Source organism: Aythya fuligula, chromosome 18, assembly GCF_009819795.1.
Source record: "Aythya fuligula isolate bAytFul2 chromosome 18, bAytFul2.pri, whole genome shotgun sequence".
Classification (NCBI taxonomy): Eukaryota; Metazoa; Chordata; class Aves; order Anseriformes; family Anatidae; genus Aythya; species Aythya fuligula.
In genome coordinates, this window is record NC_045576.1 from 11686974 (window position 1) to 11714775 (window position 27802).

The 27802-nt window shown below is 53.5% G+C and overlaps 1 protein-coding gene across 1 annotated transcript; it reads left to right on the forward strand.

Moving 5' to 3' along the window:
- Positions 1 to 191: 191 nt before the first annotated feature.
- Positions 192 to 27670, forward strand: NPLOC4 (NPL4 homolog, ubiquitin recognition factor). The gene is made up of 17 exons (XM_032199789.1): positions 192 to 274; positions 1484 to 1564; positions 3163 to 3275; positions 4435 to 4614; positions 6921 to 6969; positions 7777 to 7871; positions 9032 to 9155; positions 9794 to 9973; positions 11595 to 11681; positions 13320 to 13391; positions 14101 to 14227; positions 16232 to 16392; positions 23165 to 23236; positions 24993 to 25088; positions 26046 to 26162; positions 27102 to 27204; positions 27478 to 27670. Exons 1-17 carry the CDS (start codon positions 260 to 262, stop codon positions 27633 to 27635), a joined length of 1830 nt encoding a protein of 609 aa, XP_032055680.1. The 5' UTR covers positions 192 to 259; the 3' UTR covers positions 27636 to 27670.
- Positions 27671 to 27802: the final 132 nt, after the last annotated feature.

Below are 27802 nucleotides of genomic sequence, written 5' to 3' on the forward strand. Positions count from 1 at the left end.
GGGAACGCTGTGGCGGCGGACCGCCCCGCCTAGGAACCTTTGTGCGGCGGAACGCGGGGGCCGGGGGTTGGGACCCGCCCGGAGGCCTGAGGGGAGCGGGCGGCAGCGGCGGCGGGGCCGGGACCGGGCCCTGGGGGCGGCGGCGGCGGCGGCGGGAGCGGAGCGGGGGGGGGGAGGGGAACGGAACCGGCCTGGGCCTCAAGGCACGGCGTGAGGGGGGGCTGGGGGCAGCGCTGAGAGGGCCCCGGAGGGCGGCGAGATGGCGGAGACGATCGTGAGTGGGGCCCGGCGGCGGGGGAGGGGCGATGAGGCAGCAAAAACCGGGGGGGGGCGGCGGGGAAGGCCCCGGGGGTGGGGGGGGGTTGGGGGGAGCAAGGGGAGGCCCCCCCCGAGCCCCCGGGGCCTTCCTCTGCCCCCTGGCAGCCCCCTCAGGGGGGTCCTGTCCGGTCCCGGGGGGCAGCGTTCACGTTCGCTGCTTCCCCGGCCCTTTTTACCGCCTCCCGTGCCCAGTTTTTGGTTATATTTTTATATTTCGCCCACCAAAGTTGCCGTTTTTGCCTCATCTCTGGCTTTAAACTTCAAGCAGGGAGTGTGAGGACAGTGGTGTTTACGTTCGCTGCTTCCCCGGTCCTTTTTGCCACCCTCCGTGCCCAGTTTTTCTTTATATTTTTATATTTTGCTCCACCAAAGTTGCCGTTTTTCCCCCACTTCTGACTTAAGGCTGCAGCAGGGAGCTTGAAGACACCGGTGTTCACATTCACTGCTTCCCTAACCCTTTTTACCACCTCCCATGCCTGGATTTTGTGGATATTTTTATATTTTATCCCTCAAACTTTCCATTTTCCCCCCATTTCTGACTTTAAGGCTGCAGCAGGGAGCTTGAGGACACCAGCGTTTACATTCACTGCTTCCCCAGCCCTTTATTACCGCATCTATGCCCAATTTTTGTGTATATTTTTATATTTTACCCCCCAACGTTGCCATTTTTCCCCACTTCCAACCTAACGCTTCATCAAAAGCAACGCAGAACGTTTCCTGGCTTCGTGTCTCTTCATTATAAACCAACGCAGGATGTTCCTCTCTGTGTCCCCTCATTAGCCATGCAATTTGCACGCCACTAACGAGGGTTGGAGCCTGTCGGCACCGGTCCAGCCGGTGGTTGTGGCGCTGGATGCGTCCCTCCCGGAGCAGCTCTGATCCACCCTTGTCCTAAAAGTTTGGTTCCACGTCCAAGGGCAGAGCTCTGACAAAACAAAAAGCAGCTTTAGCGTTTTATTTTCCCTGCTAGCTTCTCGCAGGGCCTCGTCCCTTAGGGTAATTAATCCTTGGGCGTGTAATGCCACGCAGGAGGGAATTACTGCCCGGCGTGGTTGTGCTCTGACGAGGAGCAGCGTTAAAAACTGGTGCGGGGGGGATTAATTGTGCTGGAGTGGTGGGCTCCGTGTCCCCACAGCTAACGGGGGCTGTCCTCTTCTCCCCGCAGATCATCCGCGTGCAGTCTCCAGACGGGGTGAAGCGCATCACGGCCACCAAGCGCGAGACCGTGGCCACGTTCCTCAAGAAGGTAGCCGAGCCCGGCACGTGCTTTGCCCAGCTGTGGAAAAGTGCTTTTATTGATAGAGCCGAAACTAGATCCCTCATTGTAACTCCAGAGGGATAAATAACCAATTTAAAGAGGAAAGCTTCTCAGCTTTTCAGTTGGGATCCTTGGGGCAGGAGCTTTCCTGGGGCAGGACAACAAATTTTGTGTTCTCCCAGCGGCTGGGGGAGCCCAGGCTGACAGCAGCACAGGGGAGCCGTTTGGGAACCAAAGGCTGCTGCGGGGGATTGGCCTCTTCAGCACGATCCAGTTGTGATTCAGCTGCGTCGTTTGTGCTTTGAATGCCATCTGGGTGCGTTTTGCATGCTGCCAGGTTTCCATTATCGTTCTGGAGAGAGCAGGCAGGTGGCGAAGGCGAGTTTGGAAAGGGAGCTGAGCGTCTCTGGGGCCTTCTGGGGCAGGTTTCCACCCCGAGGCGTGAGGAACACAGCAAACTGTCAGGCTGGGGGTGGCTGCAGCTCGCAGTTCTCAGTTTCCTCCCCTCCCAGAACCCCCAGGTGAGGATTTCTTTCCTTCCTAAGAGAAGGGCCGCTCTGGGCAGCTGGGTTTCCTTTCCCCCTGCAAGAAAGGGGAGCAGACTGAGACATTCTGCTGGTTTTAGGTCACTTGATTTGTTCTACACTTGTCCCCAGACCACAGCAGCAATCCCCTCCTGACCAAGCAAAATCCTGATGGATTTTGGGGCTGGGTCAGAGATACCACTGCTCTCTGAACAGTCCCACGCAAGGAAAAAGTTTTTTTTGCTTTCAAAACCTCTGGGACACGCTGCTGAGTTTCAGGGGCTCCTGTTGCCAGAGGGAGCAGGGAACAATTGTGTTTGCAGCGACCGTTGGAACAAAAGCAGCAGTGCTCACTGAAATTGTCTGCTGATCGGGGAAAACTGCACCCTCGTGCAGAGCTGAATAAAAGAAATGCTTGGGTTTCTTTCCTGGTAGAGGGTTTGCAGCTTTGCTCTTCCACCACAGATCTGTGCAGGTTAACAGCCGTGGATTTTAACGCATTTCAGACTAAGGGGCTCCTTGATCGTGGCTCTTTGTCTTTTGGAGCGTGTCCTGTTGGATAATAAACGTGTAAACTCTCAGGTACATCATGGTTAGTGTCGAGCTAGGAGCTGGAGCCTTTTGTTGAAGGGCTGTGAGATTTGTCTCCTCCAAAAACATTGAAGTCTGTCATCGGAGACAAAGGTCTGGGCCAAGAAATCCTGGTCGTAGGAAGATGAGAGCAGTGTCGTGTGTGCTGGCAAGGCTGGAGTGGGAACACTGGGCTAACAGAGGATGGTTCCTCCCCCCGAGTCATTACAGCTTGCCCAGATGTAGGTATTATGCTGTATTTGTGCCATAGGAGCGAGAATCACTTTCTGTTTCAGTTGCTTTTTTAACAAACTGCTTGTGTTACTGAGTCTTTCTGTTTTTCTCAGTTACCCTGTGCCTTCAGAAAAGAGGATGAATTCAGCTAAGCTTTTGCAATAGAAGTTCCCCGGACTTAGCGCTTGCTCTGAGCAGCTTTCAGCACCTGACCCGGGGTGTGAGGTATCTTAAACTTTGCCATTCTTTCTCTTTCAGGTTGCAAAAGAATTTGGTTTCAGGAATAATGGGTTTTCTGTCTACACCAATAGAAACAGGACAGGAGAGATCACAGCATCACAAAACAAATCCCTCAACTTACTGAAAATCAAGTGAGTCCTGACAGGGAGCGCTGGGGGTGCAGGGGGAGCTTTGTACAGCAGGGTGCCTCTTCTCTCAGCCTGTCTGAACTCTTTTCCTCCCCCCCCGAGCTGGGCAGCAGCAGGAGCTATCACGTTACCGCAGGCCTCAGCTTTCAGAGGTCACTCAGCAGCAGCAACTCGGAGAGGAGAGCCTGGCAGACGTGCAGAAATGGGGGGGGAGCAAACTGACGAGGCGTTGGGCTGTGGCAGCCGTTTCTGAGCTCTCTTCTTGCCTCTGTTTGCTTGTGGGGAGGCAGCACCAGGCTGCTCTTTGCTCCTTTGCAGCCTGCAGCGAGCTCCCTCATCCCTGCCCTCGCTCACGCTGCGCTTTGGGGTTTTTTTCCTGCATCAGTGCCAGCCTGATGATCCCCTGCGCAGAAGCCAGGGTTCCTGTTCTCCTGTTCCTGTCGTAGCCAGGTCCCTGGGGAGATCAGAGGTGCCACGTGGTGCACGCACCTTGTGTTTGGTTGGGAATGACTTTGTTCTGTTAAAGTCAAGAATAACGTTATCCCAACTTAAAATATAAGAGCAGTGTGCAGCTTGTCACTTAAATGTGCCAGCGCTGGCAGCTGCCCTGGGAGGGCTGTGCCGACGTGTGCAGGATCCACGTTAGCCCCTTCCCCTGGTGGAGCTGTTGCCTCTCTCCACGGGCTCCTTCCACTTTTTCCTTCCTCCTTTTCTGTTGGTCTTTGCTGACGAAAAGTTGTCTTTGTGCGAACACCTGAAGCAGGAGAAGAAGGTAGCTAATGGCTAGGAGAGCCACATTCACTAATCTGCCTGCAGACAGAGATAAATCACACACTGCTCCATGGTTTGGGGGGGTTTTGCTACCCAGGAGCAGGTGCTGGAGGTGCGTGTGGACACGGGTGTGGTTTGTAACGTGCAGCAAGCCAAGCACAAAGCCTTTCCTACACTGTGTAGGGCAAAAGAGATGATTCCTTCAAGTGGTCAGGGTGAAGATCTGGCATAGCTCAGCCCCTGCTGAAAGGGGATGGTGGAGAGGGCAGAGCAGGAGCCTTTCCAGCTGCCTGAGCACGGCGTGAGGCTCCTCACCTGGCTTCCCACCCCAGCCTCGGAGGCAAGGCTCGTGCTCCTCTGACGCCTTCGTGTTGTTCTTGCTCCCCCACAGGCACGGCGATATGCTGTTTCTCTACCCCTCGAGCCCAGCGGGCTCCTCCTCAGAGACCATGGACACCTCTGTCTCCCAAAGCTTGCGGCCTGCGGGGGCCCCCCAGGTGGTGGAAGATGAGATCGACCAATATCTGATCAAACAGGACGGGAAGATTTACCGAAATCGAGACCAGCAGCTGTAAGTAATGCAGGCTGCTGTTCCACCGGCGTGTCTGCGCCTCCCCTGACGGTGACACCTTGCCCGAAACCAGCAGCCAGGAAGCGTGCTCTGGGAACTGCTGCCCGAGCCTCTGCTTTATCCCTCGCTGCCTTTGAAATGTTCACAAGGGAAAACAGCTCTCGCCATTGTCCTGCAAGGTTAAGCGGAGGCTCTGGCGAGCTGAGGAAGGAAGCAGATACCAAAATTCCAGGGTCTTTGCCAGGAAGGACTCGTTCAGAGCATCTATTGTTTCGATCAAGGTGGCCCCCTGTTCGGGGACTTGCGATCGTATATTTTGTCCTCTTGAAACATTTGGAGCTCCAGATTAAAAGGAATACTTTGAATTCTTCCCTGGGATGTCCTGGCAGCTGGTGGTGCCGTGGGGAAGCGCTGGCTCGTGCTGCGTGTGTGGCACGCTGCTTCCAAGGCTCTGCTAGCTTCTGTCCCATCTGGTCCCAACATGCAGCTCCCCCCTAGCTGGTCCCGAGGTGGCAGGCGTGCAGAGCAGCAGGGCCAGGTCCCCGCCTCGCATGAGAGGTGATAAAGCAGCAAGGTTTGGTTTGTGAATCGCCAACAGCTCCTCTGCCAGAGCAGGGCTCGGAGATCTCGTGCCTCTCCCTGCTCCGTGCAGCGCTGAGCTGTGCGTGAGGCACGTCACCAAGGTGTCCCTTCTGTGGCTTCACATCCAGCCACTCCCTATAAAGAAAAAACAAAGAAGTGAGGGGAACGAGTGGAAGCCTCATCCAGTGTCAGAGACGTGGAATTTGGACTCGGGTCCCTGCCTCCGCTCGGTTTTTGGCTTCCTTTCCATCACGTGCTGTTCTTAACCTTTCTCTGAAACCAGGGAGTCCGTTCTGCTCGCAGAAACGCAGCGAAGTTTAACTTTGCCAAAGCCCTTAGCTGCGAGGGGCTTAGATAAACAAAGCAGCTTGTATTTTTGTACAAGCAATAATACAATGGTGACTTAATACCCCCATAAATCTGCACTGATGCTGCTAAAATGGCCTCTGTCTGGATGGTTGTTTTTTGTGGCTCATTGTTAACAACGTCCCAGTTGGCTCCTGGCCTGACGGCTGTGCTGGTTGTTGGCTTGGGGCTAGGCCCCTCTGCAAAGTAGCTCCTTGAGGAAAAAATTTTAAAGGCACCCAGGAATTCTTTCTAAGACAGAGGAGCTCACCCTTCCCCATTGTGTCGTCTTCCATGTGGTTTATCTTTGGTGCTGCAGCAGCGAGGAAGTTTGGAGGGAGGCAGCCTTTACGGGGAAAATCCTATCTAACCTTCTCAGGCTGATGATAAATGAGGGAAATGTCACATTACTGAAACAATAAAGGCGAAACCCACCGCTCCGTGGCAAAAACATTGTCTTTAACTTGACCGCATTTTTCAAAAGAATAAATGAAGGTATTGTTCTTAGCAGGGAGCCAAAGCCCAGTGGCGGATATTTATGATAAAAAGTGTGTGTCTGGGCTTGTTCCTGTATTTGTGAGTGCATATCAATCTAAACATGAAGGGATGCTGGCGTTCGGCGGAGTGCATTAGCAGCCTTTAGTGGTCCTTTATGTACATTATCTGCCACAAGACTTTGTTAAAAGCAATGCTGCAACTGGATCCCATCCATCTCGTCTTCAGAAGAGCCAACATCCATACTGCTCTCTAGAGGCCTTCTTGGGAAAACTAGCACTGACCTGTTCCTCGTGCTGGGGCAGAGGTGCAGGGTTTTGTGGTGCCTTTTTGTTCTTTTTTAGGTTTAAATTGATTGCCTCGGAAGGAGATGCTTTCCCCGCTGTTTTGTAACTTCACCCAGCAGGTCTTTGTCTGTCCGATAAACACATGCTCCCCTGTTTGTTCCAGACCATCCTCGGTGCCTGATAAAGGATGAATGTTTTGGTTGCCTTTTTGTTGAATTTACACAGGCCAGCCCAGTGACACGCATTTAAAATGCTCTGAATTGAAATACAACCTCAACGTGGGGTCGTAAAACTTGAGAAGCTGTGATCTGCCCCTGGTTCACGTGGCTGTTTGGAGCAGAGCTGTTTGCCAGTGGCACGGACATCGGGAGGGTTTGATCTTGACCTGGGACTCTCACATTTAAGCTCAAGCTGTTGCTGTCTCCATGCACAAAATTACTTTGTGATGACGGCTCTGTAATATCCCCTAATAGGTGTGGGGGGGTTGCCCAGGGTAATGTGATTTTACAGAGCTTTTACACCAAAATTGTTAAACTGTACAAGTCAGCGCAGATTAACTTTTCCTTTCTTGTGCTAATTCTGTTTCTCTTTGCGTAGGTGTCGCCACGGCCCCCTGGGTAAATGCGTGCACTGTGTACCACTAGAGGTAAGAGCCCCCAGAAAGGCACACGGGAGCGTGTCACCCGAAGCTCTTGGGCTCGGTGTCTTGCAGTCTGAATGCTTTTCCTCGTGGCGCTGCCCACACGGAGATGGCAGCTCTGAGTCAGAGCCCTGCCGTGTGCAGGCAGAGGTGCCGGCTCCCGTCCAGGACAGCTGAAGCTCCTTCGTGACCCTGGCTTTGTCCTGGTGAACGCTCTGTTTTTCTGCAGTAATGGTTTTAACAGAAGGTGCTCCAGCACAGCTCCAATTTTCCTCCCTCTTTGCCCTTGCCCGGGTCTTCTTGTTTCAGCCCCTCTCTTCACGCAGCCCAGCACTTCCCAGTTTAACCACACATTATTCAGGTTGCAGGCAGCGCTAGCGACGCCTACAAACGTGCTAAGCTGTGTAATTTATGGCACGAAGCAGTGATCCCTGAAAAGTCTCTGCGAGCCAGGCTGGCTGTTCCCCTGCTTCCCTGCCGTGTGCTCTGGAAGTTCTTTGGCCGTATTTGAGCAGCTGGGCTTTTTGTTTGTTGTTACATATTGAAAGGAAAAAGCGTTTTGCCTTTGAGGCTCGCTCTGATTTGTGGAGCCAATCTGTTATAAAAGTAGGAGGCGATAATAAAACTCGCTGTTGTAAAGTCCCACTGTTTCTGTCACAGTAGTAGCTGCCTTGAAAAAGAGCCTAAATTTTCTTGATTGCTTCCACATTGAGAGCCGGTGGGGTTGAATCTAGAACATCCATTTGTTGAGCGATCAATGTATGATCAGACAGGTGTCTGACCTGGCTTTTCTTTGTGTGGTGTTTTTGGCAGCCTTTTGATGAGGATTATTTAAACCATCTGGAACCTCCTGTGAAGCATATGTCGTTCCATGCCTACATCAGGAAGCTGACCGGAGGGGCAGACAAGTAAGAAAATCTCGGTGTTTGAGGGAATCTAGTTGTAGGGGTTTTTTGTTTGTTTTTTAAAAAAATAAATCCCACACAGTTCTCACTGGAGTTAATGTTGGATACAGCTTATGAATGTCAAGCTGAGGAGAACACACTTTTTTTATTTTTTTTAAATACGTTTTTTGGTTGTGGATATTTTTTTGCGCGTGTGGCAAACTAATTGCTTCCAGGAACACTACTGATGGGGGAGAGCAGGCCAGATGGAAGGTAAGAGGTTCCCTAATTACACCGAGCTCCAAGCCTGGGTCTCAACCTTGTGGAGAGGCGTTGAGGCTGCTGAAGCTTCCTCGGGGCCTGATTCTGTTCTGCACCATGCTCCACGCGCTCTCAGAAACCCTCTCTTGTGGAGCCATGGATCACCACCTACTAATGGGAAACAAGGCATCCCTGCCTCTTAATGGGGTTGAGGATGCTGCGGTGACACAGGCCAGATAAGCACTGAAGAAAGAGGAGGCACAGAAAGCAGGATTTGTTTCAGCCTCTGATGCCTCGCTGTGGCACACATGCTCTGTGAAGGATCTGAAGTCTCCTTTGGTGCTGTTGGTGAACCCACCCTTTTCAGAAATGCAGCTCCTTTAAATAAATGATGTGGGGATGTAACCTTCTCCCTCCCGTTCCTAAATGCTGTTGGGAATTTTTAAATGTTTTCATGAGATGTAGCTCAGGCCCATAACACTTTGATTTGAAAGGAACTTCCCTTTACAGGAAGCTTTGTGCACATGAAAGGAGCTTTAATTTGCCCTAGCGATATAATCTATTACTTGCCACGCGCTGCATCAATTATTTAAGCTGGATCCCATGAGTTTTCTCTGTCTTCTCTTGCTTGAGTACCTGATTAGGAGCTGGGCTGGGGAGCACGTGTCTGCCTCTTGACCTGCCTCACTAAGTGGGCAGCAGAGGTCACCTGGGGACTTGCAGAATTCCTGCATCCCCCAGGAGTTTGCAGGGGCACTTTGAGATCCTTGGAAGATGCAAAGCATCGGTGTCACCATGTCTCCTCTGCTCTGCTTCCTCTATTATTTGTTTGTCCACTTGTTTTTGTTTGTTTGTGTTTTTTTTTTTTGAGACCCAGAAGCATTTACCATGGTAACAGCAGCCTTCTCTTTTCCTTCTTGCAGGGGGAAATTTGTTGCCCTGGAAAACATCAGCTGCAAGATCAAATCGGGCTGTGAAGGGCACCCTCCTTGGCCGGAAGGCATTTGTACAAAGTGTCAGCCAAGTGCCATCACTCTCAATAGGCAGGTGAGACAGTGCTCGCAGGGGCCCTTGAGCTTAGAGCTGGGAAGAGTCTTGACTTTTATTTTTGGAGAGATGACTTCAAGAACAGCCAACTTGGAGCGGGAAGCCTTTGCGTATTGGCAGTTGTTGGGGAAATGGCTGTTAAGGTCTTCAGTCCTTGCAGAAAAGGACTCCAGAATCTATCTGGTTCAGCAGTTTCCTCTTAATGGGAAGGACATCTGAGCTGGCACCACTAGCAAAGAATCTCCACTCTCTTTCCTCATGGGATCCAAAGTCCCACCCGCTGTTTCTTCTTGTTTCTGCTCAAATTTCACTGTCTCTTCTAGCTGCAAAAGTTCGTGGGATGAGGGCCCTAGTCAGGACACCAAGCTCAGGGGATTTGGGGGATGCGCAGCGCTTCCCCGCAGCCCAGCCCGTGCTGAATTCTGCGTGCTGGGCAGGGAGAGGTGCTGGATGGGGAAACTGAGGCAGAGTGGTGTGGGACAGGGAGGGAGCCGGCGTTCCCTGCTCCTGGCAGGGTTCAGCTGTGAGGGGTGGCGAGCGTCCTGTGCTGCTGGGGGCCTCGGGGGAAGGGTTTGGCGATAGGCAAAGGGACCCGACCTAGTTGAGGATGGCCCTGACGCTTGAACTTTGTCGAACAGAAATACAGGCATGTTGACAACATCATGTTTGAGAACCACACAATTGCAGATCGCTTCCTAGACTTCTGGCGGAAGACAGGAAACCAACATCTTGGGTATTTGTATGGCCGGTACACGGAGCACAAAGACATCCCTCTGGGGATCCGGGCCGAGGTCGCTGCCATCTACGAACCCCCACAGGTAACACGAGCCCTGCGCCCTGGCCTCGCTGTCGACTCGTAATCAGGGAACACAAACACTTTTCTGTTTGGGAAACCTCTCGAGTTATTTCCAACTGCAGCTCCGTGAGGAAAACAGTCCCATGAAAAAGGAGTTGTGATTTACGCCGTGCTGTGCGCCGTCGTCACTGCTGGTTATTGCCTCTGAAAGAGTTTTAAAACCCAGATTAGCTTTTTATAACTCTTATATTTTCTTTTACATTACTCTGTGCTCGGATGATTTAAAGCTCGGGAGGCTTCAGAACAGTGGGTTTCACTTGTTATGTTTTCCTTGATGACTGGGTTTCCAAGGTTATGGTACAGAACAGTCCTTAAAACAAATTCTATAGCAGGAAAAAAAAAAAAAAAAAAAGTTGGCCCTTGCTTCGATTTCTTATCAGCTGTCCGGGAATAGTTAAAGCAGCTTAATTAGACAAATAAAGTCTGCCACCTTGATTGAGGGGCGGAGGATAAGATTGGAGACCTCAGAGCTGCCTGCTGCTGGCTCCAGGACGGGCAGGAGCGGCCGCGAGTCCCCGCTAGATGGTGCAAGGCACCGCGCGGCGCCGTGCTCAGGCTCTGCCGAGCTCATCCCATGGGCTCCAGCCAGAGCGGGTCCCCTGGTGCCTGGCCTCGCAGCAAGCCCAAAAGCTGAACTCGGAGTTACAGAGCTGAAAATGGAGCTGGCAGACGTGAAAAGCCACTCTGCCCTTAACGCAAGGCTTGGTTTGAGTCTGAGTTTGCCTGTTGGCTTCTTCTCTGCTGAGCAGAGTCACTTCTATGAGTGCAGACCCTCGGTATGTGAATGTGTTGTGGTGGGGGGGGATTCTGTGGATTATGTGTTTTCTTCCTCTTGGTTTTTGCAAAGTTGCTAGAGTAAAATGCAAAAAATTATCCTTAGAAAAAATACATGGATATTCAGGATTATGTGTTTGAGAGCAGGACTGCAAACCTTTTATAAACTCTTCCAGTTATTTCAAGTATCAGTGCAGCCATGCCCTCTGTGTTTCAGTATCTCTGTTAAGCCCGTGCTTTGGAAGTTCATGTGTTTTAGCTGCGCACAGGAAAAGCGAGGAAGCTTTTGCTCTCCTGGCAAGCAGTCTCTGCTGTGCTTCTTGGCAGAGCATCTCCCCACACGAGAAAGCTCGCCTCTGAAACGCACCCAGATGGAGTCGTGTTTTCCAGAACGTGGGGGGAAGGCCTGGGTGTGGGCTCTCGGATTCACTGGACTTCTGCCTCGGTGCGGCTCAAAGACTCAAACAAACAGAGCAGGAGTACAGAACTGGCAGGTTGAACAGAGCTTTGGAACATTTTATAATCCCTCGCCTTTTCCAAAGCGCTCAGAGACGGCGATAGCCTGTTTGTAAGTGCTGAGCAAGGGTCTTTCATTCATAAACCCCAACATGGTTTGCAGGCTTATCTGAAGAGCTCCTGCAGGATGGGCCTGTGAGTAAAGGAGGTCTCTGGGGTGAAAATCAGTGCTAGTGCTGAAGGGAAAACCCGTAACACTGCTTCCATCCTCTGCCTCGCTCCTGATGATGGCTAAGGGTGCTGTGGTTTTTCCTGTTCTGTTTTACTAGCAAGATTTTTTTCTTTTGCTGCAGATTGGTACACAGAACAGCCTGGAGATCCTGGAAGATCCAAAAGCAGAGGTTGTGGATGAGATTGCTGCCAAGCTTGGACTGAGAAAGGTTAGGATGCTGTTGGGTGTCACACATTTTTGCATATGAAGAAAGTCCCTGGCAGTTCTCTTCAGCTCCACAGGGTTATTCGAGATCGTTTGGGCACATTTCAAATCTAGCATAAGTGTCAGTAGCTCATATGCTCTCGGGTATTAAAAAAAAATAAATAAAAGAGCATTTTACTGAGCATGAGCATACAGCAGAGCTGTTCAGCTGCAGTCAGCAGTCCTCTGTCATGAATGACATCAAAGGGAATAGCAAAGAAATAGAAACACAATTTTCCCTTTATTTCTCCTCTGATAAGAGCCATTCCTGGTAGCATCTTCCCAGTGAGTGCTAATTGGGCACAGATGTAGCTGAAGTTGCCTTCTGAGTTTGTTCTTCCTTTTGACAGAATCTGTGCTCCACTTCCAGGAGCAGAGGCTCCTGCTTGATTTTTATTCCCATCTGTGGGTCCTGCCTCGTGTTGCTGCTCAGGCAGGCGGCAGGGAGTTGATCTGGACCTCGATTAGGGGTGCAGGTCCTGCAGCAGCTGAGCCTCAGTCCTCCCTTCTCCTTGTGCCCGCAGCCTGTCAGTAGCCCAATCAGGATGTATGGGCACTGGGATCTCGGTTTGCTGACATCTCTCAAACCTGTACTGATGTTTTCTGCTTTGGGAAATCTTTTGGTATCATGTGAATGCCAGGAATGAGACGTACACAAACAAGAATTGACTTGCTAAAGAAAACACAAATCAGAAAAGACTCCGTACGGTAGACTATAAACATCTGTGGTGAGATCTTTTGTTCTCCAAAGATAAGATCTTCAGCCTCTTGCCAGTGTCTGGAGCAAAGCTTCTGTGTGTGTTATTTATTTCCACGCTTTCCCTTTGCTTCTCACATCAGACATTTTTCATCAGAGTGATTTAACGTGCAGCTCACTGCTGGTTGCAGATTTTTGTCTTTCTGGGCTCCGCCAGGAACCTGAATCAGCAGTTCTCCCTCTGAAGGGTTAATGCTCCGGGAGCTGGTCACGAGGAGGCTGCTGAGATCTGTTTTTAGCACGTGTGTGGAGAAGGGTTCATGCAGCGGTGTGTGTGTGTGTGTGTACACATCTCTGCTCCTATGTGCAAACAATGCAAAAAGCAGGAATGTGTTTTTTGGAACGGGGCAGGCTGATTTGGAATGAATCATACTCCAGTGGGAGCACACGAGCTTTATCTTAGCTAGTGACTGCGAGCTTCAAAATGAGATCATGTGAGCTGCTTTGTCATCTGCTGGCGCTTCGGATGCCGCTTTGCTCTGAATGCTCGATAGGAAATGCTTTTTGCTGTGGGTGGGAGGAGTAGCGGCTGAGAGGCCTCTTGCAGCCTCCAGATCTTTCCATGAAAAAATATTCCATGGTGAAACATAAAGCTGCAGGTGCCCCCGGCCGGCCAGCTGGCATGCTGCTCCTGGAAATCGTATTCAAATGAGCCCGGCACAGCTGGGAGAGCCATTTCCTTCAGGCAGCATGCAGCAGGCCCTCGCAGGGCTGTGCGAGGAGCCAAGAACATCTTGTCCTGCTAGGAGAAAATGTATAAGCTCTCTTCTGTGGGTTTGGGGTTTTTCTTTTTTTTTTTTTTTTTTTCTTTCTTAAAGCAACTTTCTCCGTAACGCTGTCTTATAGGTTGGCTGGATATTTACTGACCTGGTCTCTGAAGACACGCGGAAAGGGACTGTTCGGTACAGCAGGAACAAGGTGAGACTCGAGTGTGTCCCTGATTGCTGCTGCTGATACTGAGGGTTTGTGTAATCACCTAAATGCTGATGCTGCCAAACGGGGCACTGAGTGAGACAGGGCTGGAGGTGACACTGGGACCGGAATTCCTGTGAAATGTGGTTTTTTAGAAGCTGCCGAAGGACAAGGAGCTGGAGCTCCAAGAGCACTGTTAGGGGGTTTGAAGCTGCTTGGATAGCAGGCAAAGCTGCCTGCAGCCCTTCTCCCACCCTGCTTTTAAGAAAATTGTGCTCGTGGTTTAAGAAAAGTTAGTCGAGTGGAGAGAATGGGTTTGTGAGAGATGCAAATTCAGCGAGCAAAAGTGATTCAGCAGGAGGATGTTCCTGTGGGCTGGGCTTTGCGAGGTGCGTGGTTTGGGCGCTCAGGCGTTGACCTCCTCGCAGTTTCCTGTAATTCTAAAATCGGCGGCAGCCCTTTAGAAAACGAAACCCCGTAACAAAACCAGTGTGTGAAGGTGGGTGGAACCGAAAGTGGGACAGTCCTTCTGGCGAAAGCCACGCTCGGGGCTGGAGGAGTGATAAGTCACATTCTTTTCCCGGTCTCTGCATCAGCTTTCTACGAAAGCATGTTTTACTAGGGTGTTGGTAGTTTTCTTTGGCTGCAGACCAGGGAAATAGGTCCCGGCTACATCGTGTTGTCCTTGCTATTGACATCTCTGCTCTTCCCTCAGGACACGTATTATCTAAGTGCAGAAGAGTGCATCACAGCTGGAAACTTTCAGAACCAGCAGCCCAACATCTGTCGCCTTTCTCCAGATGGTCACTTTGGATCCAAGTTTGTCACAGTTGTGGCTACAGGTATAAACTGGCCTCAGCTCGCCCGCGTCTCTTGATTACACTCGAATTATCTTTTGTTAACAGAAGTAGAATACGCAGCTCTGCTAGAGGAAGTTGAACGTCCTGGTCCCCATCTGTCCTATTTAACGAGGGTTTTGCCTTGTTCCATCAAGTAAAATACCTTTTTTTTTGTTGTTCTGTTCCCTGTGATGTCTCCTCTTCAACTATTTACCCTGTCCCCTGCAGGAAATTTAGTTGAGGCTCATACCTGGAGCACCCACCTCTCTGATACAGAAAGTATTTTTTGCCTGCAGCCAGGGGAATAGCTGCTGATTGCTTTTCTGTTTCAAGTCTTTAAGTTCCAAATTCTGTTTCCTGAAAGCGGCAGCGCAGAACCACAGCAATCCAGATACTGAAAGTTACTCTGGGTGGTTCAGCATAAAGGAGGGTCCTTTATCTCCCTTGTGCTGCTGTCAGGGAAACCCTTGCGGAGGATTCTCTGCTCTGCCGTGCGTGGAAGCCTTTTTTGTTTGCCTGAATAAAACGGAGAAGCCTGCACAATGCTTTGCTTTGTCACCTCGGATTTTAGCCATTTTCACAGCAAGTCTCCAGAGGCACTGTGGAATAGTTTGTGCTGCCTGGGCCGCGAGGGGCGATGCTGGCACATGCTGGGAGAGTTGTAGCATTAGGAGTTCAATCTGCTGTTCTTCATGGGATGACACGTGTATTCATTTAAAATTTCCCTGGAGCAGATACGCTGGGTTCTGGGTCTATTTAGCACAATGAAAAAAAAAAAAAACAACAACAACAAAAACATGACTTCCAAACAGCATCCAATATAAAAACTGAAAGTGTGATATTGTGCTGCCTTTCTGAGCCCAGGTTTTGTAAGTGTTCTTGGAGCGTTTTTCAGCGAAAACGCTGTCTTTCGGTTAACGAGCTCGTGCAATTAGACAGCTGCCCCTGCATTCCAGAGTGCTAAACGCATCAATCGTTCATTATAAATAAATGTGCGTCTCGCTCACTCTTTTTAATTTAATTTATTATTTTTTTTTATTTTTTAAACAAGGGTGTTTTACTGAGAAAATGATAGCTAGCTTTGTTTAGGCCTTCCCCCATGTCTTGGTCTATGTTTAATTTCTAGGAGTGTTTGTTCTGGAGCAGTGAGTGATTGAGGTTAGAGATCAAAGGGAAGAAAACGAATATTTCCTCTTTTCTGTTCCAGATAATTTCATTCTCTTCTGTTATATCAGCCCATCAGGTTTCTATTTAGACACTTGATTCCTTCCTTTTGTGCAGTATAAATATAATTGGATAGTTTGCATCAACTTTGCCTTTAAATCCTCTACATGGATTAATTCCTCTCCCCTCCTGAATTCCTAGGTTTGGAAATCGTAATGTTTTCCTACCATCTGTCTGTACCTTCTCTTTCCAGTTGTATTCTAATGACATATGACCCGATGTTGCTTACATTATCCAAATTAAAGCGCCAAACATGTGATCTATCAGTGAGCCAGGGTCTTAATTTCCACTTTCCATGTCAGATTTCCACCGAGCCATCCATTATGGGCTGAGAAAACACTTTTTCTTCTTATGCCTGACATTGCTAGGTGACAAACCCTGACTCCGCAGCTCGTGGTACACTGGAAATAAAACAGGCTTGCAGGAGTTGTGTGCCTGGTTTATGTTTTGGAAGAGAGAGGATACCTGCAGGGTGCTGGGGTGGATGCTGTCGGGAGCTTTCCAAGAGGGCAGCTTGGCTTTGTTTAAGCTCCTGGCAAAGTGCTCTCGCTGTCCCATTAGGCGAGGTGTGAAAATAGTGCTGAGAAGTGCACGTTGCTAACTACGTGGAGAACTCCTGACTAGAAATGCTCCCCGTGCAGCAGCACAGGCACTGTCTTCTCACCATTCCTCACTGTCACAAGCACCGTCGTGTCTTACAGAGCCCTTTGAGCCGTGCCTCTCCGAGCTGCTCCAAGCAAATCTCTCTCCTGCGCAGCTCTGACCCGGGCTCTTCTCTTGCAGGTGGTCCCGACAACCAGGTTCACTTCGAGGGGTACCAGGTCTCCAACCAGTGCATGGCGCTGGTTCGGGATGAGTGTCTGCTGCCCTGCCGAGATGCACCAGAGCTGGGCTACGCTAAGGAGTCCAGCAGCGAGCAGTATGTGCCTGATGTGTTCTATAAGGTAAGCGCTGCGTGCTCGTGGGTGGGGGAGCTGCGAAAACAGCTCTGCTGCGTGCCTGGAAATCGGCATGGCCAGCTCAGGAAAGGATGTCTTTGAGGTCTGAACTATTTTCAGTAGTAACCGTTCACCACATGTCTGCAAAGTAATTGCATAAGCTCCATTTCCCCCTCGTAAAAGTGCTGTTAGGGTTTCCAGTGCTGCAGTAGCCATTGGCGATCCAGCTTCTAAATAAGGGCTGCGGCGATCCGCTGAGAGCCCATAGCAAGTGCTCTGAATTCACCTCCTCTTCTGTATTTGTTGGCTGAATCTGCCGTGGCTCTCTGTTGATTTTAACCCCCAGCTGCATTCAGCTTCCTCCACGGTTGTGCGATGTGTGCTAGCACAAACAGCACAGCGAAAGCAGCGGGTTCCTTACGCAGTGCTGGGGATTTGCTCATGTGTGACACGCCGACAGGCACCGACTGGGTAGCAGATGCACCAAAAGTTAGCGTAGCTCATGCAGCAAGAGGAGAAAGAGCCTTGTGCGTGCTTCTCTGCAACAAAAGGAGGGTGCAAAGGCTTCCAGAGCAGTGGCAGGGCCCAAAGGCGTCCCTGGTGTTCCTCCCTAGCACTGGGGCTCCTGCCTGTGCCCGGTGAGGACAGTGAGGGATAGCTGCATCCTGCGTGCATCCAGAACGCTCCTATTGAAGTGTCATGCTAGAGCACTGCTGGTGTCTGGCCTGCTGCAGTTCTCGGTACAGTTTTCGTGATGAATGGACTGTCATTGTTCACTTGGCAGTTGTTTCTGCAGATCTTCAGACCTCCAGTATCTGCGGGGCTGAGTTAGAAACTTGGGGACAGGATCTCCGTGGAGGCTAATGGCACCGCTGCTCAAACTTGTGTATGTTGGTGCCCTGTGAGCAAGGACAGGGGAATTAATTAATGGCACTGCTTGCCAGCTAATTAGCCATCCATCACCCCAGTTAGTTATCTCATTCTTGTCTGTGTCTGATATTCAAAGCCTGCTCAGCCTGCAGCGCTCCTGCCATCTGTATTAAAGCTGTCTGCTGAGCAGTACAGGATATGCAGAGCTGCCATTGTTTGAGACAACCGAAACGAGCACGCTGTGCGCCATCAGCAGGAAAGGAGCTTGTCAGGATGCTCTTGCACTGCCCGAGCCTGAGACTGATAGATGCCAGCCTGGGTGAATTACCCCACGAGACTCTTCCCCCTCTACCCCTCGATGCCGCGCTGTTGGGTTGTTTTAACCCCACCTGAAAACGAGGAGGACCTTTTGGCTAAATCCAACGTTTGAGAGCGATCCGTCCTCTGGGGAAAAGCAGCTAAAACCCTCACCTTTTCCCTCGGCACGCAGACAGCTCGCTGCTAGGAGCTGATAAGCCGGGTCCGTTGGAGATGCAGCGGGGCTGGGTTGTGCAATGGTTGGCCTGGAGTGCGGAGATGACTTCACCTCCTGGCGTGCTGTGGTCCTGCTCCGCGGGAGCCCGCGCCGTGCCACATCGGGGTGCAGCCCCGCAGGAGGTCCCGCAGGTCTGGGTCCCACATGTGGGCCACCCTGGGTGTTCGGGAGCAGGAAGCCGGTGGGTGTTCCCCCCAAGGTCTTCCCTGCGATTCGTAATCTGAAGCAGGGAGATAAACAAAACGCACGCTGATGGCTCCAGCCTTCTCTGGAAATTTCCATCAGCCACTGATTCACTGGGTCGGGCTGCAGCTTAGTTCGTGTTTTATAACTTCTCTCCCTAATTGCCTTTTTCATGATGTGCTCGAGGAAGGCCTGAGGACTGCTCTGGCGGGTGTGATTGTCCCCCAGCCTTAAACGTGTTTGGCTGTAGGATCTCCTAATTATTATTATTATTTATTTTTTTTTGGAATGTTCTTAAATCAATGGAAAGCTTAGTCACTCCTGGCTTTGAAAACCTTTGGGGTCTCATTAAATGTGCAAGGCTTGAGGTCAGAGACACTACCTCATGGTTACTGGGTTGGTGACAGCGATGGTGTCAAAGCACTGGTTAAATACACTGCGAGGAGCAGGAGTCCGCTGCTTGGCCGCATGCTTACGGCCATCTGGTTCGTGGTGCAGCACCCTTCTTCCCCTTTCTCTGTCAAAACTGCAGGAGCTGAGCAGCTTTCGCCCCAGTCCTTGATGTGGGGGGTTCCCCCCCTGTGCTGTCTCCCCACATCTGTTTTTGGGCAGAAAGCTGCGCTTTTGGCCAGTTGCTGCGTTTTGTGTCGGGCTGAGAAGCTCCCACTGGTGTAGAGGGAGAGAAATCCCCAGATACATTTCAACGTTACGTGCAAATATTCGTTTGAAAAGCCTTTTAGGATGAAAGGGGCTGTACAAATTTATTATAATTGGATGCAAACCAGAAGGTCAGCGCTGGTCTAGCACGGATGTATTTATAGCACAACTTTGCATCCAGATGCAAGAAGAAAAAATCTCTTGAACTCGTGTGTCTCCTGTAGCAGGGTAAAGGGAGTAGGTTCGCCTCCACCCCTGCAGATAGCAGAGGTGCTGATGTCTGAACGGTGCAGTGCACGCCAGCAGCAGTGCTTCAGTCACGCTGCTCAGAGGTGGTTCTCTGCCTGCTGGTACCAAGCAGTGACTGCTAGGAAACGCACCCCAATGGGGAAGGGGTAGGAGAGCTGCAGCTTCGGGGGCTTCAGTGCACGCACACAGCTGCCAGGAAATAAAAGGACATCGATCTTCAGGCAGCGAGCCATTCTTGCATGTTTTGCACCACTTTGTGTTTGCAGAGTGGAAGCGGGGGCTTCCACAACCCCGGGGCTGCAGCCCTTCTGCTGAACGTGACTCGGCGGCGTGGTGGCAGGGGTGGGCTTTTCTCCCGTGGAAACAGAAAAACTGATGGCACCAGCGTTGTCCTGCCAGGATGAGGCATTTTTCCTGAGCCTCTAGCCTTGTGATTTCTGTATGTCTTTACCATTCTCTTTACGTTGGCCACTAGCCCTGCTGCTCGGAGGAACCACCCCAGTGGAATTGGCAGCCCGTGCTTTCCGCACGCAGCCTTTGCTTTCCTGGCTTGTGAAGGCTGGAGCTCTGCTCTAGCGTGAAAGTCGAGGGCTTTGGGGACCGGCGAGTACAAGTTGCTTCCCTCTGAGAGACGCCCCTCCAGGTAAGATCAGCCAGAAGGATGAAGACATCCCCCTCACCTCCCGGGTTGCCTGCCAAGCGTCACGGCGCAGCGCCGTTCCCAGGCTGGGCGTTGCACAAGCAGCACGTGCTGCATGGCAAGCTCGGTGCGAGGAGACTCACGAAGGAGTCGCTGGTGTCAAGGCACAGGGGCAGAAGCAGGAGCAGCCCTCTGCTTGCAGGCAAAGACGAGGATGTTGCAGTGAGCACTCCGCCTTGTTTCCCAGCTGGGCGAGGGAGAGCCCGGCTGAGTGACACACGGACGTTTTCTGTGCCTTCTGCCCTTCAGCAGTTACCTCCTTCATCCGTCTGGCTCTAAAAAAAACAACCATATTGATTTCAATCTTGCTAAGAATGTAACTTCCAACCTGTGGGATGATTACCCAGAGCTGAAATTGCTTGCTCAGTGCCTCAGTCGGGTCTGATCCTTCTCGTCAGGCTGCCTGTGCCCAGCAGCGCGCTGCCTGCACGCTTCCTGCTCCCACTCTGCTGGGTCTATAGCTGCAGCAGGGCCAAACTCTGCTCCCACAGCCCAAACAGAGCAGGAAGGAGGATTGCTGTGTTTTACAACCCTTTGAAACGTCTCAACAATTGGATTTGGGGACTGGGAAAGGCTTTGGCTCTTCCTGCAGTTGTTTACCCCAGCACAGAGCAAACACGAAGATCTCATCCGTGCGGCGAGTTGCATTTTACAGCTGCCTCGCTATTCCCCAGCATTTCTTCGGGATGCTGTAAGACAAGAACCCTTCACAATGGCACCAGTGTTGTGAAAGAGCCCTTTGCCCCCACGGGGTCCGGCAAGAGCATTTTTGCTTTACAACACTCGAGGCTGTGTCCGACCAGACGTCTTCGTGAACAAATGTGCTCCCATCTGGCCCGGGCAGTGACCAAACGGGACGCGGAGCCCCAGCTGCTCTCAGCCACGCTGTCCCCCTCGTGGCACGCGTTGCTTCTGCCCCTGCACTTTGAAATCCTCTTCCCGGGCAGGATGCAATAGCCAGGCTGCACAGAGACCTCTGCAGGGAGCTCTCACCAGCAGCCACGGACTTCCCCTGCCTGGCCTCCGCCCAGAGCTTGTGCTGGGCTGGAAAAGCCTTCCTAGCCTTAAATGTCCCAGCTGCTCCGGGGAGGAGGATGCTCGATTAGCTCACGGGGAGTCTCCTGAGAAGGGCTTCAACTCTCCCTGACCTGTTGCTTACTCGGAGCAAAGTCGCTTCGTTTCTGCACGTCGTCGGCTGCCTGTCTGGGTGAGGGTGAGCCCGGTGCAGCTCCCGGACAGCAGCAGAGGGAAAAGTGGCTCCAGGCTCTCTTAGCACCCAGAGCCAGGGCTGCTCAGCCCCATGCCAGCTGCCATCGCCCTCCTTTTGGAGATGCAGAAGCCCCCCAGGACCACCTCTGCCCGATCCCATCGTTTTCTGCCTCCAACCAGCGGTTTCGAAGGCTCCCATCGCCGCGCCTGATGCAATCTGCAGTTTGCTCCTGTCTTCGGGATGATTCATTGTCCGGATCCTCCGGGGGGGCCGTGCTGCCTGATTTCTGTCCAGGTGCCAGATAGCTGTGCCTCCGTTAACCGCTTCCTGCCCTCCCTTAACGGAGCACGTTGGTGGCTGGGGGGCTCTGGGGGTGCGAGGCACGGCGGCACAGCACCTCGTGCTCCGCGGCCAAACGCAGGATGAGGATGTCTCCCTCCCAGCTTGACGTTTGTTAGGACCTTTAAAACGTAATTGCCTAATAAAACGGTGCACGGGGGGCTGCAGGAGAGCGCCGGCGTGGGCAAGGGGGGGGTTTGTGGCAGGGTCTGGACGCGTCGAGACCCTCTGAGCCGGGGGCAGCGAGGTTGCAGCGCGGCGCTAACTGTGCCGTGCGTGTCTCGAAGGCCTCGGCAGCGTGACATTAAAAAGGAGGCATTTAACATGGAAATCCCCAGAGGCGGAGATTAAAGAGAACAGGTGCTGGAAAAATGTTTCTGCATATTAGAACTTAATTAGATTTGAAAATGAATTCCAGATGGGCTAATTATGTGTGAGTTGTTGCAGGTTCTTTCTTGCAGGGGCAGGATTGTGTTTGGGAAGCCGATTTGGTTTGATTGGATTTGATTCCTGACTCTTGCGGTATCGCTGCGATCTAGAAGCAGGTTAGCTCGCAGGCCCTGTGATCTCTCTGAAAAGGCTCCACGTCTCCTGCTGCTCCTGTCAGAGCCAGAGAGATCTGAGGCCACAAGCCACCAGGCTTGTTGCTGAAATAACCACGGGGCCAACAACCTGTCATGTTCAAGGAGAAGAGATCCTTATCGGGCTTGCTTTTAAAAGGAGCTTCAAAGACTGGAAGGTAGATTCCTACAAAGGGAGCCGTTCCTGGGGACAGGGGCTGCTCGGGGTGGAGGTGGGGAGGGGGCTCGTGGAAGGGGGGGGGCTGTTGCCTGGAGCAGGGCAGCGAGCTGCAGCCTGCTCGGGCCGTGTCCGGCGGGGTGCAGCGGGAGAGCGGGGCGTGAGAGCGGGGTGCTGGCTGCCTCGACGCATACCTGAGCTGCGTAAATACCAGCGGGGCTGAGAAATGCTGATAGCAGGGGGGGGTGGTGTAAAAATAGGGAAAAACACAGCTCGCCAGGGGAGGCTGTCAGCCACGGGCAGCTCGTCCCAAAGCGCGTGGCTCCATCACTCGCCGGCTCATCCCGAGGGGTGCTGCCCCAAATCCGCAGCTCGTGGCTGCTCGCAGAGCTCCCCAAAAGCCCCCGTGGGTGTCGGGGTGCCCGTGGGTCTCAGCAGCCTCGGGTCTGCCTCTGGCTGCTGGGACCCCGCTCGCTCAATGCAAACTTTTATGTAGGGTCTCTGATCGGGAATTATGGGCGTGTAATTTATATGGGGCCCGATGAATGATTTATAACATGTTAAGTGATGATTTAGGGAGAGAATACAACCCCCTCTTACAGAATCTTTAATGAAAAGTGTCACTTCTTATGAATTTATTTCTGAAGCTGTGTTTGAACTCGGCGTGTTTGACATAAATCACGTCTAATTGTCATTTTGTGATTAATGAACATATGCTGGCCATTTTTCTCCATAATTAAACTTTATGTTCAATTCGCCTGGCAAAGCCAAACAAGTTTGCGCGCTGCAGTGTGCTGGCCCTTCAGGTCTGCAGGAGGAAATGCCTGGATTGCCAGTTCCCGAGCAGGACTCGAGTGGTCAGAGCAGGGACTCGTGGCCAGGTCTGCAGAAAGTCGGGTTTGCCTTGGCTGAGGACGCAGATGTGGAGCTCTCCCTTTCTTCTATGACAATTCTGCACCTTAAGTGGCCTTTACTCTGCTCAGATAATGCTGGCCGTCTCTCTGGTGGTGATGGCAGAGGCAAAACAAGAGCAACGTGCTGTGTTTGTCCCAAAACACTCCCATGGCTCACAGGAGGATGGGTGAGTGGCTTAGAGCTGCAGAGAGCTCGAACCTCGGGGAGCTGCAGGGAGCTGGGCAGCTCTGCCCTGACCCCAGCACACGGTGTGGTGCCAGCAGGTTCTTTCCTACATCCTGAAAATCCCCGAGCTCCAACACAAGTGTCCGGGGCAGTGTCCCTCCTGCTTCACACCATTCTGCACCGGGCATTAACGCTCCTCTTCTTCTTCTTCTTCCAGGACATAGACAAGTTTGGCAACGAGATCACCCAGCTGGCTCGCCCACTCCCAGTCGAGTACCTGATCATAGATGTAAGTAGCTGCTGCACTTTGACGGCAGCCAGAGGTGGTGGGGACAAAGCGAGCTTCCTCACCCACCTCTGGAATTCACACCGGAGCTGAGTTGTGGGACGGGCTCTGCTCCTCTCCTCTTTTACCTCTGCGGAGAGGAATTCCTAGCGCAGAGGCGCAGGAGCAGTGTGCCCTGGGGTGATTGCAGTGCTCGTGGGGAGCAGCATGCAGTGGTGCAGAGGTTTGCTGCCCGGGAAGGCCCTGCCTGCTCTTATCACTGCGTGGAGGTGGCACGGAGCCATCCGGCAGGGGAAGCAGCCAGCCCCACGGATACGTGTGCTGGGCACCACCTGACAGGGGAGCTCATTAGAAAGCTCCCATTGTCTGTCTTAGCAGCAATTAAGACTCCAGCTCCTTGTAGTGACTCAGCAGACCGGGTTGCTGCTCCAAAAATGCCTTTTCCTGGGGGAGGGAGGACAAGACAGAGCACGGGGCTTGGCTGGAGCAGGGCCACCGCCTGCCCCCGAGCGAGCCCTGCCAGGCCCTGCGGCACGGCTCTGCCCTTTTGGCTCGGAAGGGAAGTGTTACGGTGCGTGGAAGGCAGGGAAGCAAATAATTCAGATGACAGATGATGCTGCCGGAGTCGGAGGCGGTGCCAATAACGATTAAATCCTCCCGAAGCAACTGGTCTGGCCCAGCTGCCCCTGGCACAGGCACTGCCCCGCGGCGCGGGGAAGCTGGCAGCCCGGAGGCTTCCCCCTTGCTCTTGCCTCGAGCGCACAACCTGCGAGCCCACAAACTGCCCAATTTTGGAGCCCTCGGGCTGGTAGGGCGACGTGCCAGCTGGGGAAACGCCGTGTTCAGGACAAGGGGCCCGTGGTGCAGGTCCCCCCGACGCCCCGTGCCAGCCGGAGGCTCTGGAACGTATTTATTACTCAAGCAGTAAAGGCATCTGCTTCCGGGCTACCTGGGGTGTAATTAAGATGAAAACAGATTGATGGAACACGCAGTTAGGGGCAGTCTGGAAAGCTGCATTTCTGAGTGAAAAGCACCTTGTTTTGTCTCTTTTTTTTCTTAAAAAAGTGGCATTATTCAAGTTAATGCTGCACCGGCAGGTATTTCTGCCTACAGAGAGCCTCTGTCAGGGCAGAGTGACTGACAGCAGAGCTCTGAAGCCCCCGGAGTGAGGGCTGGTGGAAATGTCAGTCGCTGGCTGCTGCTGCACCCAGGCACCTCTGGAGGAAGGTGGGCACGAGGTGGTGTAACCGCTGGGTGCAGGGTGCTGGCAGGAGGCTGGTGCACCCCAAGCAGGGGCACAGCCTGTTAAATGAGGGGCAGAGCTGTTCTCTGAGCACTCAGCCCAGCCCAGAACAGAGCCCCTGTGTCCCCATCCCGGTCAGGGGCTGTGCTGTGCCCCCCCAGGTGCTAAGGAGACCCCCGGGGTGTCCCCAAGCAGCAGCTCCCAGCGCGGGGCAGAGCTGTGGTGGGAGCTGCTGCGCCCCGGGGAGCTTCACAAAGGGGACTCTCCCTGCAGCACCATTTCGTGGTGCTTCGAGCTCAGTGCATTTCCCACAGCTCCATTCAAAGTGGCTGCCAGGAGCTGGGGTTGTGCTGGTTGGAATAAACCTTGAAATGTTAAAAGCCATCAGAAGATCCATGCTGGGATTGCCTCCCCGGCTGAGCCCTGCCTGCTCTCAGCTCTCAGCAGCCTTTCTTCCCGTGTCCCTTTTGCCTCTCCTGCTCTCAGTGCTCTGATCGCCCTTTCTTGGATTTCCAGATCACCACGACTTTCCCCAAGGATCCAGTCTACACTTTTTCTATCTCTCAAAACCCATTTCCCATCGAGAACCGCGATGTGCTGGGAGAAACTCAGGTAAGCACTCGACACCAAAACCACCTCACGCAGAGGCATCATCTGCTCCCCTTCTCCTCTCTAAAGGCTGCCCGAGGACAGCTGCAGTCGTGCCCTGAGATCACCCCTCCCTGCCTCAGCCCGGCGTTTGCCAAACCCTTTCCTGCTCTGCACAGCGTCTGCGTGCAGATGAGGGGCTGGGAACGCTGCTCCCCGGTGCTGAGCTCCTGCCTGTGCTCTGCCAGATAACCCGGGGAGGTGGGGAGCCACTCCAGCCCCACAGACAGGACAGGACCCACCGGTGACAGGAGCAGGGTCTCTTGAAGCAGCTCCGGCAGCGCTGTTCCTGCACTGCTGCTGCAAACGCCGCGACCTCTTGCCCAAGAGGCCCGTAGCCTTGAGCAGAGGCAGCTGCCGGACAGCCCGAGGCGTGCACGGGGTTTTGCCAGCGCACAGAAGGCCTGAGTGGCTTTAAAGCAGCAACAGCTAGCTCCTCTTCAGAGCCTGTGCCAAAGATGTCAAAGACTTCCTCCAAAAACAAGCACAGGAGGAGGGCCGCTGCCCGGCGCGGCGCTGACAGGCTGGGAGAGGTCGGCTGCTCATCGCCCTCGTCTGTTGGGGAGCAGGGAGGAGGCGGCTGGGGAAGAAGGGGCTGCTTTGCCCTCATCCACCTCTTTTTTTTTCCTCGGGGACTGGGCTTTGCCTTGAGCTGACAGCCCCTGCCCAGCGCCTCATGGGGCTGGGCGCAGCCCTTCGTGGGCTGGGGTGGTTTGGTGCTTGGGTCGGAGGGGCAGCGCGGACCCAAAGGTCCTCTCCCTTGGAAGCTCTTAGCTAAAACCCAGCCAACCAGCCTGGGAGGGGTGATTTGGGTGATTTTTGCTCAAAAGGGGAACCTTAGTGTCTGGTGGTGGATCAGAAAACGGAGTTATAACGTGGGAGGAAAAGTGACTTTTTTTTATTACCTCCCTGTCTCCGCAGGACTTCCACAGCTTGGCCACGTACCTGTCCCAGAACACTTCCACTGTTTTCCTAGACATCATTTCTGATTTCCATCTGCTCCTCTTCCTGGTCACGAACGAGGTCATGCCTCTGCGGGTACGTAACGGGAGGGAACGGCCGTGTCAGCGCCTCCAGCCCTGCCCTCGGTGTCCCCCGATGTCCCCTGGTGTCCTGAGGACACCGCCACAGCCCCGGACACGGCCCCAGGCCGGGTTCCTGCAGCCAGGCAGGACGTGCAGCTGGCCCAGTGCCTGTTCTTCCCGGCTGCCCTTCCAGCAGAGAGTTCAAGAAGTGAAAGCGAAGCCCCCGGCTGGCCCGAGACCTCTCCGAGCACCACTCGGAGCAGCGAGGGGGTGGCGGCTGTTCGCATGGCCACAGGCTGCATGGAGCCAACTTGGCCGCGGCTCAGAGAGCTGGAAACGTTTAAAAAATAATAATAATTATAACAAAATCTCAGAATCAGAAATCCCTGTTGGAACGAGAACGAGACCAGAGCCCCCCCACACCTCCGCGAGGCCCCCAGCTCTGCTCTCTTGGCCTGGCACCGGTGGTTGGGCGCCTGCCCTGGCCCCCAGTTCACATTTGCACCCCGAGACCTTGCCGTGTGGGGCGGCGTGCCAGCGAAACGAGCCATGTGTTTGCCAGAGGCCTCGTGGGCGCCAGGGACCGAGCATCTGCGGGGCAGCTGGGCTGACCCTGGGCGGCTGGAGATCGGGCTGGGGCCGGGCACGGCGCTCTCCGGGGCGCCTGGTTTGGAAAAGTTTGCACCCTGCTGGGAACTGGGCTCAGCCGCAGCCCTCCCGGAGCAGGGAGGAGAAGGATTTGGGTGCTGGGGGGGTGTCTGCACGCCGGGGGGAGCAGAGGGGTTGAGCTCTGTCTTGCTCCCTGCCAAGAAACATCATTTGTGTGATTCCAGAGACCTTTTAGGAAGGGCTGGCGGCTCGCTCGCAGCTCTGGCGTGGTGTGAGTGGTGGAGGAGGGCAGGAGGAGTGCCCGGTGCTGATTTTTCCCCTTTTGTTTGTTTGTGGCTTCCAGGACAGCATCAGCTTGTTGCTGGAAGCCGTGAGAACCAAGAACGAGGAGCTCGCCCAGACCTGGAAGAAATCGGAGCAGTGGGCCACCATCGAGCAGCTCTGCAGTAAGAAGGGGGCTCGGGGCCGTGCCCCCTCACCCCTCGGGCACGAGGAAAGCTGATCCCGTGCTGCGTGGCCACACGGAGAGCAGTGGGAAGGGGCTGCGGGCAGCATCCCTGCTCCGAGCGGGGCTGGGGGAGCAGGGCTGGGGTCTTTGTGGGGTTTTCGGCACTCGGTGCGGGGTGGTTGAGCCCTGCGCCCACCTGGGAGCAGCCCCCAGCCCCTCTTCTTGTTTCTCACCATTTTTTTTTGTTTTGTTTTGTTTTTTCTCCCCGCAGGCACGGTCGGCGTGCAGCTCCCCGGCCTGCAGGAGTACGGTGCCATGGGGGGGTCGCCCCACGCCGTCTCGGCGGCCATGTGGGCCTGCCAGCACTGCACCTTCATGAACCAGCCGGGCACGGAGCACTGCGAGATGTGCAGCCTGCCCCGCACCTAGCCCCCCCCCCACAGCCTCCAGCACGGAGCCAGCCCCCCGGCAGCAGCAGCAGCAGCAGCAGTGGTGCTCGTCCCCTCTTCAGCCTCCCCCCCCCCCCTTGCTTCCCGCACCCCCCCGGGGGTCAGGAGCCGGCCAGGGGCGGGGGGGGGCTCTGTTCCTGCTCCCCC